Genomic DNA, 12,165 nt, shown 5'->3' with positions numbered 1-12,165 from the left:
TTGGTATTAATAGAATAATCTTCAGCCAATTATGTGATAAACCTGTTTTGCCTAATCATTTATGCGTATAATCAGCACATCTCCTTCCATAGTCCCAACTAAAATCTTTGATGTATTTCAGTGCTTGCTTGTTCTATAGAGACTGCGTGGGTCCTACTCCGAGGGAAAGAAAACCAAGAAAAATAATTACCTGGTAATTTATGTAGCAAAAACAGCAGTCTTGCTGGCTAATATCTAATTGTTTTTGCATTTTAGAAGAGTTTTTGAAAAAAATGATTTTTTTTCTTTAATTTTTTTATATTTTCAAATTGTTTTGATATATTAATATCAAAAATAAATTTTAAAAATTAAAAAAATTAATTGAATACATTTCTAAAAAAATACTTTCAGCAACCGGAAAACCAAACAACCATCTCTAAGTCAAAGGTCCCTCGTCTAAAAATGTGACGCCACCTTAATAGACTAGTGGGAGGATTGGTTGAACTTGGAATTGTCAAAGGGAGGCTTGCCTGTGTTTTGTTCAAAAGAGAGAATGGGAAGAAGCGAAACCAGGAGAGTTCACTGCTAGTCTTCTTGTTTGATCAGAGGTTCATCTCTCTTTGCTTATCCCTATTTTCAATCTTAATTTTTCTTGTTATTGAATGTTCTTTTACGTGCCAATCAATAAGGGAATTATCTTGATACATTCTTGAAAATGATGAGTGGTCACTAGTCAGCCTCATGTAGCGTATACTTGATGGTTCAGATGATTGTTCTACAGGGGGGGATTGGTAGCACCAGAGATTACTTTGTATAGAAATCATGGATATTTTTCAAATGGAAAGATCAGGGTATGGTTCAAAGAGGTTTCCAAAACTGGTGGTTTCATTTTTGATAGCTTTCTGTCTGTTATACATGGTGTCCATGGTTTACAGAAGCTCAACTTTTGTTCTAATTGGGGAAGCTGCCAAAGATAATGGCACAGGAGAAGTGTCGGAAAATGCTACCACACCCTCAGGTACCGGTAAGTCCATTGCTACAGATTACCTTTCAACATCTTCATATCCTATAATTTCTTGTAGTACAAAACCATAGAATTTTGGTTCTTGATTTTCCTAATTTTCCCCCTTATCTGGGCTTCAGAAATGGAAGACAAGCATCCCTCTGGAACTGAGAGCATGGTTGTTGATAAATTGCTTGGTGGGCTTCTGGCTACAGGATTTGATGAAGAATCCTGCATAAGCAGGTACCAAGCGACCTCGTATCGCAAAACTTCACCTCATAAGCCCTCTGCCTATCTTGTTTCGAAACTGCGTAAATATGAAGATCTTCATAAGCGCTGCGGACCTAACACCGAATCCTACAAAAGAGCTTTGAAGAAATTGAGTTCTAGCCACATCAATGGCACTACAGACTGCAATTACATTGTTTGGACGCCTTCTAATGGCTTGGGGAATAGGATAATCAGCATGGCTTCATCATTTCTTTATGCGGTCCTCACAAACAGAGTCCTACTTGTTGATCATGGAACCGACATGGCTGGTATCTTTTGTGAGCCGTTTCCAAATACATCATGGTTATTGCCCATCGATTTTCCTCTCACGAATCAATTCTACAGCTTGCAACCAGGAAACGCTCACAGTTATGGGCACCTACTAAAGATTAACAACATGAACATCTCAACCGTGTCGCAGCCGCCATCATTTCTGCATATTTATTTAGCTTATAACTATGATAGACATGATAAGCTTTTTTTCCAGGATGAAAATCTAGGTTTTCTCCAAAAAGTCCCTTGGTTGATTCTGAAGTCAGACCAATACTTTGTGCCTTACCTCTTCTTGATCCCATCTTTCCAGCAAGAACTAGGCAAACTGTTTCCTGATAAGGAGACTGTTTTCCACCACTTGGTTCGCTATCTTTTCCACCCTTCCAATCAAGCCTGGGGACTAATCACCAGATTCTATCGTGCTTACTTGGCCAGTGCAGATCAGAAGATTGGTCTTCAAGTGAGGGTATTTGATAGAAAAGCGAGTCCGGTTAATGTTGTTCTGGAGCAGATACTTGGCTGCATTAAAAAGGAAAAACTGCTGCCTCAAGTAGATGAGCAAAAACCTATAGCTTCCCCATCGAAAAACCAGACATTAAGAGCTATTACCATAGCATCATTATATCCAGAATACTACGAGAGAATAAAGAGCATGTATTGGATGAAGCCAACGGTAAATGGAGATTTTATTGGTGTGTATCAGCCAAGTCACGAAGAGGTTCAGCATTTTGGCAACAATGTACACAATATGAAGGCCTGGGCTGAAATAAGCATCCTAAGTTTGAGTGATGTTCTGGTGACTAGTTCTTGGTCTACTTTCGGCTATGTAGCTCAAGGTCTAGGAGGATTGAAGCCATGGATCCTATACGTGCCTGCCGGAAACAAATCAACTGATCAACCTTGTCCACGAGGCATGTCTATGGAGCCATGCTTTCATTTTCCTCCTGATTATCACCGGATTTCAAATACCAGAAAGCGACTTGATACTGGCTCCCTTGTTCCTCATGTCAGGCAGTGTGAGGATGCAAGCAAGGGAATAAAGCTGTTTAATGCTAAGCAACTTTAGTAGCTGCTGCAATTATGATTCATTTTGTAACAATCTGTTCATTGTCAATATTGTGCTATCAAAATTTTTGCATATGTGCTTTCTGCCTCTTGCTCTCCATTTGGTTGTGACTTCTTCTGCTACAAATTTCTTTAGAGCTTTCATCATTACTAGATGCAACAACACAAAATGAATATCAAAACGTTAGTGGGGCTGCTACATTTCAAGGGCTTGAATCAAGATTCTAGGGCAAAGCAGGGCTAGCAGGTTGAAACCCAAAACTCAGGGAAATTAACAAACTATATATAGCGTATAATAATCTGCTGGCATTTATGGGAACATTTTATTGATTTCTAACCCCATAGAAAAAAAAAAAAGATTAAGAAAAGAAAAACTAATTAATGACTACAACCTTAATAATACGTTGGATTGTGTTGAAAAGCCCCATTGTCTTCAACATTTATGATTGCTTTTGACTTGAAAATGCCAATCCAACTGATAAAACTCATGTTCTCATATAAGAACATGCTTACACTAGCCACTCCCCCCATAATAGCATGAGGAACTTAAAAATATATGGATAGAAAACGGATACTCTGAGGCTATCCCTTTGTTTTCAGAAGGGAAAAACAAATAGAAGGGCGAGAAAGTGACTAAAACTTCTCTTGTTTTTGGTTTTGTAGCAGGTGTGCAAGCTTCACCCGGAACTTAAGCATCTGTATGTTTCAGACAAGGATTCTCTGTATTATTACCGAGAAAATAATACCATGATTATAATGAACCAAGCATTTTTATGGCGGAAGCGAAAAATTAAGGAATTAATAATAATAATAATAATAATAATAATAACTCGAGTAGATTATGAGCACCATGACGCAAGCTAGGGCGACATTTTTTTTTTGGATGTAACTTGTAAGAATAAAAATGTTAAGGTAACGCTATAATTTTTAAAGAAGAAAAGGATAAATTTAATTAATTTAATAATATATAAAAAAACTTAATTTAATATAACAAAAAACAAAGCAAAATCAAAAGAATCTTTTAAATTTTAGTTAATATTCTAAAATCTTAACTTACAAAATATCAAATCTGAACTTAATCAAGAATATTGATTCCCAATCAATTTAAGTTAAGAACTTAATACTAGTTGGGAATTAACTTTTTTAATTAAGTTAAATTATTAAATAGTCTTTAAAAATATTTAAATATTACAAGAAAAAAAACAGAATATAATAACAAAAGCACTTAAATTTTATGATTTTAAGGTTAAATATATTACTTCACAATAGAAAAAATATGAAAAGATAAAAAACTCAACAAGTTCAATATTTTTTTTTAACTTTTAAGTCATACATGTTATTTTACCATTCAATGAAAATAGAAAATACAAAAAACTCCTAGATAAAAAACTTATATTTTACACTTTTAAAAGCAATAAAGTTATTTTTATTGTATAAACAAACTAAATTGTCTCCAGTCAATTTACTAATAACCAATTAACCATTAACCCTTTGGAAAAAAATAATTTTACCTTCATAAACTAAATAATTATTTTATAAAGAGAGGGGAAAAAAAACAATTCACTGTGACAAATCTTATAGTGATTTGTCTCACATGTAACACTACATTATATATATATAGTAAATAGATCCACTAAAAGTTTTTTATTTAGCTCTCATCGTTGCTGCATGCAACAGTACAGAATGAAGCTGCTGCATTTTTCGAGGGCTCGAGGCTATCGCTATTTTAATTATGTAATTTTGACAAGAGTATGATAATAATTGTTTTTTAAAATATTTTTTTATTTATAAATTTATTAAATATTATTTTTGAAAATTTATTTGTAAAATCAAAACACATCAAAACAATCTAAAATTATAAAAAAAATTTGATTGTAAAATCAAAACATTAAAATAATCTAAAATTATAAAAAAATTTGTGTTTTTTAAAATATTTTTTTATTTATAAATTTATTAAATATTATTTTTAAAAATTTATTTGTGAAATCAAAACATCAAAACAATCTAAAATTATAAAAAAAATTTGAAAAAAAAAGAAAAAACTTTTAAAAATGTTTGTTAAATACAAAATTTGTTATTTTTAGAAGTATTTGATAATATTTTAAAAGCTAATATTACAGTTCTTTTCATATGTTATTTTTAAAAGCTACAATTTGAAACTTTTCAAGAACAATAGCTAAAAGCCCTAACTTTCTCGAACAAACCGTAAATCAAGATTCTTAGACAAAGTAGGGCTATCTGTTTGAAACCCAAAACTCAAGGGAAATTAACAATCCATTGCATTTAATAAACTAATGGATTCAAATACTCATTCGTCACATTTATTTAATCGCTATAGCAGAAGAAATACCATGCAATTATTAAACCTGATCCAGGTTGGGCTTTAAAAAAAAAATAGATAGTAATTGATATTATCAAACTGGATAACCTGATATATCAACTCAATACTTAATATATTCAATTATATATTTTTTAAATGATATGGTTTTATTTTTTAAAAATAAAAATAATATAATTTAAATTAAATCAAATTAAATTAAATTAAGTCGAGTTAATATACCTAATTTATGATTGAAGCCTTGTTTGATAGGTTAGTTTACCAAGTAGGGTTTGATTCAATGATAAAAAAGTACTGGGATTTATTTAACTAAATTTGAAAATTAGAGAATAAAAAAGAGTGGTGGAGGATTTTTTTTATTAGAAAATATGACATTTTCGAAATAAAGAAACTACGAAACACAGAATGATCAACGCAGATCAGGAGATTATTTATTTACTTTTTATAACTAAGGGACTAATCAATTAGTTTTTATAAGTAAGTTATAATTAATTGCAATTCTAATGAATGGCGGGTGGGAAATTTATAAATTCCCAAGACCAGAGGCTTCCTTTTGATAATATTTCATAGTTGAAATGTTAAAAAGGTAGGGAGAGGCAGACGTCTGTACCCCAATTACGTAATTAACGAGTGTCGGTGCTGCAAGAAGCGGAACGACGGGAGCTTCGTCTTCAAACCTCATCGTTTCTAGATTTTGCTACTTCATCAAAACCGAATCCTCTCAAACAGTGAGTTCTGTATGATTTTTGTTTTCGATTGAAGCTTAGATAGTGATGAAACCTATCAATGTTTTCTAATTTGAGTTAAATATCGATCTTAATTGAAGAAAATTTGAGTGAAAATGAACCTGTTTTTTACCGGGTCGGAGTGACCCTAGTGGATGTAAAAGGAGCACTCGTATGGTTGCTGATGCTGACACACCTGTGTGGCATTACTGTGCTCCTTAGGTGAACTCACCTCTTAACCTCTGATTCTGTAGAGAAATTACTTTTTCGAAATATGCCGAGTTTCATATTGCTTGTGGTCATGATTTGTAATGTAGATTTTTTAATTTATGCTGATTGGTCTAATCTAAGAATTGAAGGCTGTAAAAGCTTTATTTTTCATATTTTAATATAAATGCACATGCAGCAGATGTTAGTTTTAGAGTGTGATGTTAGTGTTCTTTATTTTTCATATTTTAATATAAATGCACCTGCAGCAGATGTTAGTTTTAGAGTGTGGTTGAAGTTATTTTTTAAAATATTTTTTATTAAAAAATATATTAAAATATTAAGTTTTTGATTTTTTAAAATTATTTTTGGTATTAATATATCAAAATAATCTAAAAATATCAAAAAATTATTAATATGAAGTAAAGAAAAATTTTCAAATTTTTTCAAAAGAGTTTTTGAAATGTAAAAATAAACAGGTCTAACAGATATAAATTGCGTTATTCCCTACAGCACAATCCATGTAGTTTGCATTCCGAATAATGCATTTAAAATGTCCCATATGTCTTTTTTTCCCCTCTCTTTACTAGGTATGAATTGAAGCAATTAGAGTTATTAATTGAAGGAATTGATGCTATAAATTACTTCATTTGCTCCTTCATTGCATCATGTGACTGACGAATCATTATGGAATGAAATATAATAGGCCTTAGATAAAGCCAGAACCCTCGAGATGGAGAACTAGTTAGGATTGAAGGAGATTCACTTGGTTGCATAATGAGATGGATGCCAATGAAGCCGACCCACCAACAAGCATTAGGAGGGGAGAAGTACCAGCTCTATAGCTGGTTACTTGTAGTCATTGTATGTTGTTTTATTAATTTTTTGATGATGAGTTTGTATTTTATTTTTATAATTGTTTTAGGCTTGTCAACGAGAGGTTATTATTATTGAACACTTTGAATTTTTATAATTAGGCTGTTTAGAATTTCAAACGAGATGTTTTTAAGTGATGAAGGCAACATGGTTGAATGAAGCAATGAGGGTAAGAGAGATAATTAAATCTATTACCATTCTATAGGTTAGGTTGTGCTGTTATGATAACTAAATAAACATGACAACAATGGTGATAAAACTTTAATAATAGAATATCTTAAAACTAGCTCAATCACATGATGGCTTAATTAGAATGTGCCAACATTTATGTTTAAGGTTTAGAGGCTCAATTAGAATGTGCCAATATATATATTTAAGGTTTAGAGCTAAGGTTTAGGATTTTAGGTTATTATTTAGGGTTTAAGAGTGTATAGGTTAGAGTTTAATCTCTAGGAGGGTTTAGCATTAGGTTTTAGGTTTACGTTTAAGGTTTAGATGTTAGTGTTTGTGTTTGGGTTTTGGTTTACAGTTTGGTTTCGGGGTTAAGGTTTAGAGATTGGGTTAGGGTTTATGGTTTGGGATTTAATTAGGGTTGACGAATTAAATTTAGGGGTTGTGGCTTAATTTTTCAATTCATAGATTGCACTGTTGGGAACAATCCCATTAGATTGTGTAGTTCCCAACCGCTCAATTCCGAAACTATGTTATTTTTCTAAATATTTTTTGGGCTTTATTGGTTTGCCAAATATATTTTAGCATGTGTTAGTTTAAAAGAACTCTACAATAATAGCATGTGATGTATTTTGTAAAATTTACCTTTCAGGGAAGGAGTTAGTTCCCAATTCGGATCAAGGGTGCATACTAGCTATAGCTAGAAATCTTGTATCAGCCAGCTGAATATCTGTTATGGGACAACAGAGATCCTACCATATTGAATGTTTGGTGAACAGCTGAATATCTGTTCATGAATGCAGCAAATTACTTGGCATGCGTGTTATTGTTTCCTATCAGGACTTGGGAGGGATCATTGTCGCAAGTTGGAATAGATCGACTGGCATGCTAAACCTGAGCTCATTTGTCATCAGTTTGTTGTGTACGGGAAGCTACTAGATGATTTTGAACAGCCTTCTACTAAAAGCTTGTTATCCTTTCTTATCATTTATAGGCTCTAACATGCTCTTGAAGTCTAAAACTGAACTGAGATGTCAGGACAATATTGCTGGAGTAAATGATGTTTTTTGAACTTCATGAAGATATTTGCTTGCATCTTAAAGTTTCATGGTGAATACTAAAATCAATGCTCAGTGCATAAATGATGGAAATCTTTAAAGCCGCAAAAGAAAGATTGGGATTTAATTTCAGGAGGTGCACGACAATCTTGGTTTTGTCTTTCATTGCTTTGCCTGTGCTAGTCAGGGTCTTTGTCTCGTATCAAGACTCGGCATTTGATCTAATTGGGGGTTTAGCTAAAGCTAAGGTTTCTCCAGCAAATACTCAAGATGTTGCAGCATTAGGTTTTGGTAAGACTGTTAATTCTTTTTTTTTTTTTTTCATATTGCTAATTCCATTTTTCCTGCTATAAAGGAGTTTTAGATTAATGTTATTTTCAGCTTTTCGAGTCATTAAACTACTTCTAGTTTTAAACCTCCTCCAGCCCCCCCCCCCCCCCTCTCTCTCCCCAAAGCAGTCATATTTTCAATTTCAATTTTCTGTTTGTATTATGTACGTTGTTTGAGAACAAGTGATCTGAAACTCGTTTCTGTGTTTGTTCAACTAAACAATTTATTTGTGTAAATGTTCAAATAATTTATATTTATCATCCTCCAAATTTCAAATGTCAATGTTTTTATACTACATGCTATGCTAAGTACTTCATATTGCTCTTAGCTCCTTGTAACGCATCCATTATAGGAAAGAATGATGGAATTTGTTTTTCAGTTCACGTAACTGTAGTTTTGCTTTTCATAGCTGCACAATTGATGTAATTCTAATCCATTTTTCAGTTTAAGCTACCAGCTTTCAGGAGGTTTTGATGGTTGAATTCTGTTTCCAGCTCAGATTATTTTTCCTTTTCTTTTTCTGGGTTCTATTGTTTGTCCCCAACGTGATAGTATTAAAAGTTACCACAGATTCCTATTGGTTAGGCATGTCCTTTTGTTTTCCTGGGCCTTTTAGCTATCAGAGAAAAAATGTATTGATTCACCGTACTATTATCTGATTAGGCTTCCTTTAAGGTTTTGAATGCTCAGTTAATTGTCGTGGTTTCTTTATTTGCTGTTTATTTATCCCCTCACTTTTTCCCCTCTTTACAGCCTCAATAAATGATTCCTCTCCACCAACTAGCTTGCCTGATCAGAAGGTGCTTAATGAACAGCTGCCACCCAGATTTGGCAACGGATCAATTTCAAAAAACGAGTCCTCTCAGCCTACCAGCATACCTGATGACACGCTGGTTAATGGACTTTTGGCTCCCGGATCTGGTGATGGATCAAGTTCAAAAAACGATTCCTCTCAGCCTACCAGCGAGCCCGATGAGAAACCCCTTCCCTCTCAGCCTACCAGCGAGCCTGATGATAAGCTGCTCGTTCAACCATTGGCTCCTGGATTTGTTGAAGAATTAGGTTTGAAATCTGGTTCCCCGCAACCTACCAAAATGGCTAATGATAAATTGCTTGATGGGCTTCTATCCCCTGGGTTTGATGAAAAATCCTGCTTGAGTAGATACCGTTCTTTCCTATACCGCAAAGCTTCTCAACATAAGCCCTCTCCCTATCTCCTTTCCAAGCTACGCGAGTATGAAGCTCTTCATAATCGTTGCGGACCATACACCAGATCTTACAATGAAACATTAAAAAGACTCAAATCTAGCCATACAGGTAGTACTGGTGGGTGTAATTACATTGTCTGGTTGGGTTCTAACGGGATGGGGAACAGGATAATAAGCATGGCTTCAGCATTTCTTTATGCTCTCCTTGCAAATCGAGTCCTACTTGTTGATCATGGCAGGGACATGACTCACCTCTTTTGCGAGCCATTTCCCAACACGTCATGGATATTGCCCATGGACTTCCCTATTAAAAAACAATTCCATACCTTGAAACAGAGACATGATCGTTTCAGAGATATATCAGAGTCGTCGCCCCCATCATTTGTATATGTTAATATACCTCACGGTACTTACGATTTTGATGAGCTTTTCCTGTGTGACCAGAGCAGAGCTCTTCTCGAAAAAGTTCCTTGGTTTTTTCTATCGTCTGACCAATATTTTGCCCCATCTTTCTTCCTGAGCCCATCTTTCAAGCAAGAGGTAAGCAAGCTGTTCCCGGAAAAAGAAACCATTTTCCATCAATTGGGTCGCTATCTTTTCCACCCCTCCAATCAGGTTTGGAGAGTAATCACAAAGTTTTATCAGACTAATCTAGCGAAGGCAGAACAGAGAATTGGCCTCCAAATAAGAGTATTTAACCGCAAGGCTAGTCCAGTTCAAGTGGTCATGGGTCAGATATTATCCTGTATGCTGAAGAAAAAGCTTCTTCCAGAAGTTGATACCCAGAGCGATGTACGTTCTTCTCGTCCAAATAATTCTTCTAAAACTATTTTAATAACTTCCTTGTATTCAGACTACTATGAGAACATGAGTGCCATGTACCAGTCAAAACCTACTGTGACAGGTGAAGTGATCAGGGTTTGCCAGCCAAGCCACGAAGAATATCAACACAAAGCGGATAACCTGCACAACATGAAGGCGTGGGCAGAAATTTATCTGCTGAGCTTGAGTGATGTTCTAGTCACTAGTGCCGGGTCAACCTTTGGCTATGCTGCACAAGGTCTTGGAGGGTTGAAGCCATGGATTTTGATTAGACCAAGGAATAAAATGGTTCCAGATCCGCCTTGTCGACAAGACAAATCCATGGACCCTTGTTTCCACTATGCTCCCAGTTATGAATGTAAGGCGAAGCACAAAACTGATTATTTCACTGTTGTTCCTTTTGTAAGGCATTGTGCAGATCGGCAGACAGGAGTGAAGCTTTTTAATGATCATAAACGATTGTAGCGGAAACTACTTGTAAGTTGTAACGATGAGTGGTAAATTGATTTATATTTTAGCTTGTTGCTGCAGGTGCATGTTCTTGTGTGAATATTTTGTAATATTCTTTCATGCATCCGTTGACAATAAGGGCAGTTATCATTGTTTGCAAAAATTTGAATTGGTGGTTACGGAAATTGATCGGTGATCCAGGTATTGATGTTGAAGGGTGCCTCGTCATCCTATGGCCATGTAACAGGTGGAAGATGAATGGAGTTTAGTTTCAAAGAACGGAAGCGTGCTTCCTTGAGATTATCAACGACTTATCGTTTGAATTCCTGATTTTCCTTTATACGAGTCGTTTGTGTTTAGAAAAATCTATACTCCCTATTGACAAGTAACGACCACCGACCACTTAAATTTGTAGACTATTTTTAGCCACATGTTCCATTTCTAAGAGTTGAACAAGTGTTAAGGGTATGGAATCTCTTGTCTAAGCAAAAAGTACAAAATATAAAAACAGAACCAAAATATAAAAACAGCACCAAATTTAATTTTATTGTACGTTCGGAATGTAATTTTGATTATATTTTAAAATATTTTTTATTTAGAAATATATTATAATAATATATTATTTTTGATTCCAAATTATCAAAATATTTAAAAAATACAAAAAAAAAATTTAAAACAAGAAAAAAATATTATCAAAACATAAAGACAAATAAAACTTTAATTTTTGATCATCAAAATAAGTTAAAAATACAAAAAAAAATTTAATTTAAAACAAGAAAAAAATATTATTAAAACATAAAGACAAATAAAACTTTAATTCTTGATGTTTACAATATTATTTTATTGGTAGCATTTTGATGAAGATATTTTTATATCTTGTTAATGTTTGATTTACATGGATAAACTCTTATGCGAAACATCTCCTAAGAGATGAATGCTAGATAATATAGATCCTGGTCCTGGTATGTTTTTTTTTCTTATATATATATATATATAATTTATAACTTCCATTTAGCCAGATTTTTTTTGTTTAATGTGATTTTATTTACTATATACATACATTCAAATGAACAGTTATTAAGCCCCACTGGAAGCTGTTTCAGGTGCAGGCTCTTGTCATGAGATAGATAGACCTAATTAATTTAAGTTAATTAATTTTTTTAAAAAAATCAAAATAAAATCATCTTAAAAGGAATTTTTTTTTAAAATGTCAAAGATTTTGTTTAGATTAATTAAATTACAAGTAAATTTAAGTTTTTAATTGAATCATATTTAGTTAATCTCAAATAATTTTTCCTTTTTAAGAGCGGGGCACTGAGTTGTTGGGTTTTGTTAACGATGTGATATATATATATATATATATATATATATATATATATATATATTTATA

General features: G+C 33.3%; 2 protein-coding genes across 9 annotated transcripts; both read left to right on the top strand.

Moving 5' to 3' along the window:
* The first annotated feature begins 427 nt into the window (after window positions 1-427).
* LOC105122854 (galactoside 2-alpha-L-fucosyltransferase-like) lies at window positions 428-2,678 on the top strand. Of its 3 annotated transcripts, XM_011022185.1 has the most exons (3): window positions 428-587; window positions 761-1,003; window positions 1,123-2,678. In XM_011022185.1, exons 2-3 carry the CDS (start codon window positions 802-804, stop codon window positions 2,589-2,591), a joined length of 1,671 nt encoding a protein of 556 aa, XP_011020487.1. In that variant the 5' UTR covers window positions 428-587; window positions 761-801; the 3' UTR covers window positions 2,592-2,678. The 3 variants fall into 3 exon arrangements, with proteins under 3 accessions (XP_011020487.1, XP_011020488.1, XP_011020486.1); XM_011022186.1 differs by having other exon boundaries at window positions 428-997; XM_011022184.1 differs by having other exon boundaries at window positions 428-1,003.
* A 2,771-nt stretch (window positions 2,679-5,449) lies between these two features.
* Window positions 5,450-10,975, top strand: LOC105122852 (galactoside 2-alpha-L-fucosyltransferase-like). Of its 6 annotated transcripts, XM_011022179.1 has the most exons (5): window positions 5,450-5,656; window positions 5,755-5,875; window positions 6,567-6,724; window positions 7,560-8,256; window positions 9,049-10,975. In XM_011022179.1, the coding sequence occupies exons 4-5, from the start codon at window positions 8,049-8,051 to the stop codon at window positions 10,788-10,790; spliced, it is 1,950 nt and encodes a 649-aa protein (XP_011020481.1). In that variant the 5' UTR covers window positions 5,450-5,656; window positions 5,755-5,875; window positions 6,567-6,724; window positions 7,560-8,048; the 3' UTR covers window positions 10,791-10,975. The 6 variants fall into 6 exon arrangements, with proteins under 6 accessions (XP_011020481.1, XP_011020483.1, XP_011020482.1 ...); XM_011022181.1 differs by lacking the exon at window positions 5,755-5,875; XM_011022180.1 differs by lacking the exon at window positions 6,567-6,724.
* Window positions 10,976-12,165: the final 1,190 nt, after the last annotated feature.

The sequence above is a fragment of the Populus euphratica genome, unplaced genomic scaffold (assembly GCF_000495115.2).
Source record: "Populus euphratica unplaced genomic scaffold, PopEup_1.0 scaffold8.1, whole genome shotgun sequence".
Taxonomy (NCBI): Eukaryota; Viridiplantae; Streptophyta; class Magnoliopsida; order Malpighiales; family Salicaceae; genus Populus; species Populus euphratica.
Note: the sequence above shows the minus strand (reverse complement) of the source record. Positions and strands in the feature narration are given on the sequence as shown.

Bases quoted from the DNA above. Each gene is read 5' to 3' on its own strand.
- LOC105122852 (XM_011022182.1), top strand. From the start codon at position 8,049: ATGATGGAAATCTTTAAAGCCGCAAAAGAAAGATTGGGATTTAATTTC. The intron at 8,257-9,048 runs GTAAGACTGTTA...CCCTCTTTACAG, and splicing joins TGTTGCAGCATTAGGTTTTG to CCTCAATAAATGATTCCTCT.
- LOC105122854 (XM_011022185.1), top strand. From the start codon at position 802: ATGGATATTTTTCAAATGGAAAGATCAGGGTATGGTTCAAAGAGGTTT. The intron at 1,004-1,122 runs GTAAGTCCATTG...TCTGGGCTTCAG, and splicing joins TACCACACCCTCAGGTACCG to AAATGGAAGACAAGCATCCC.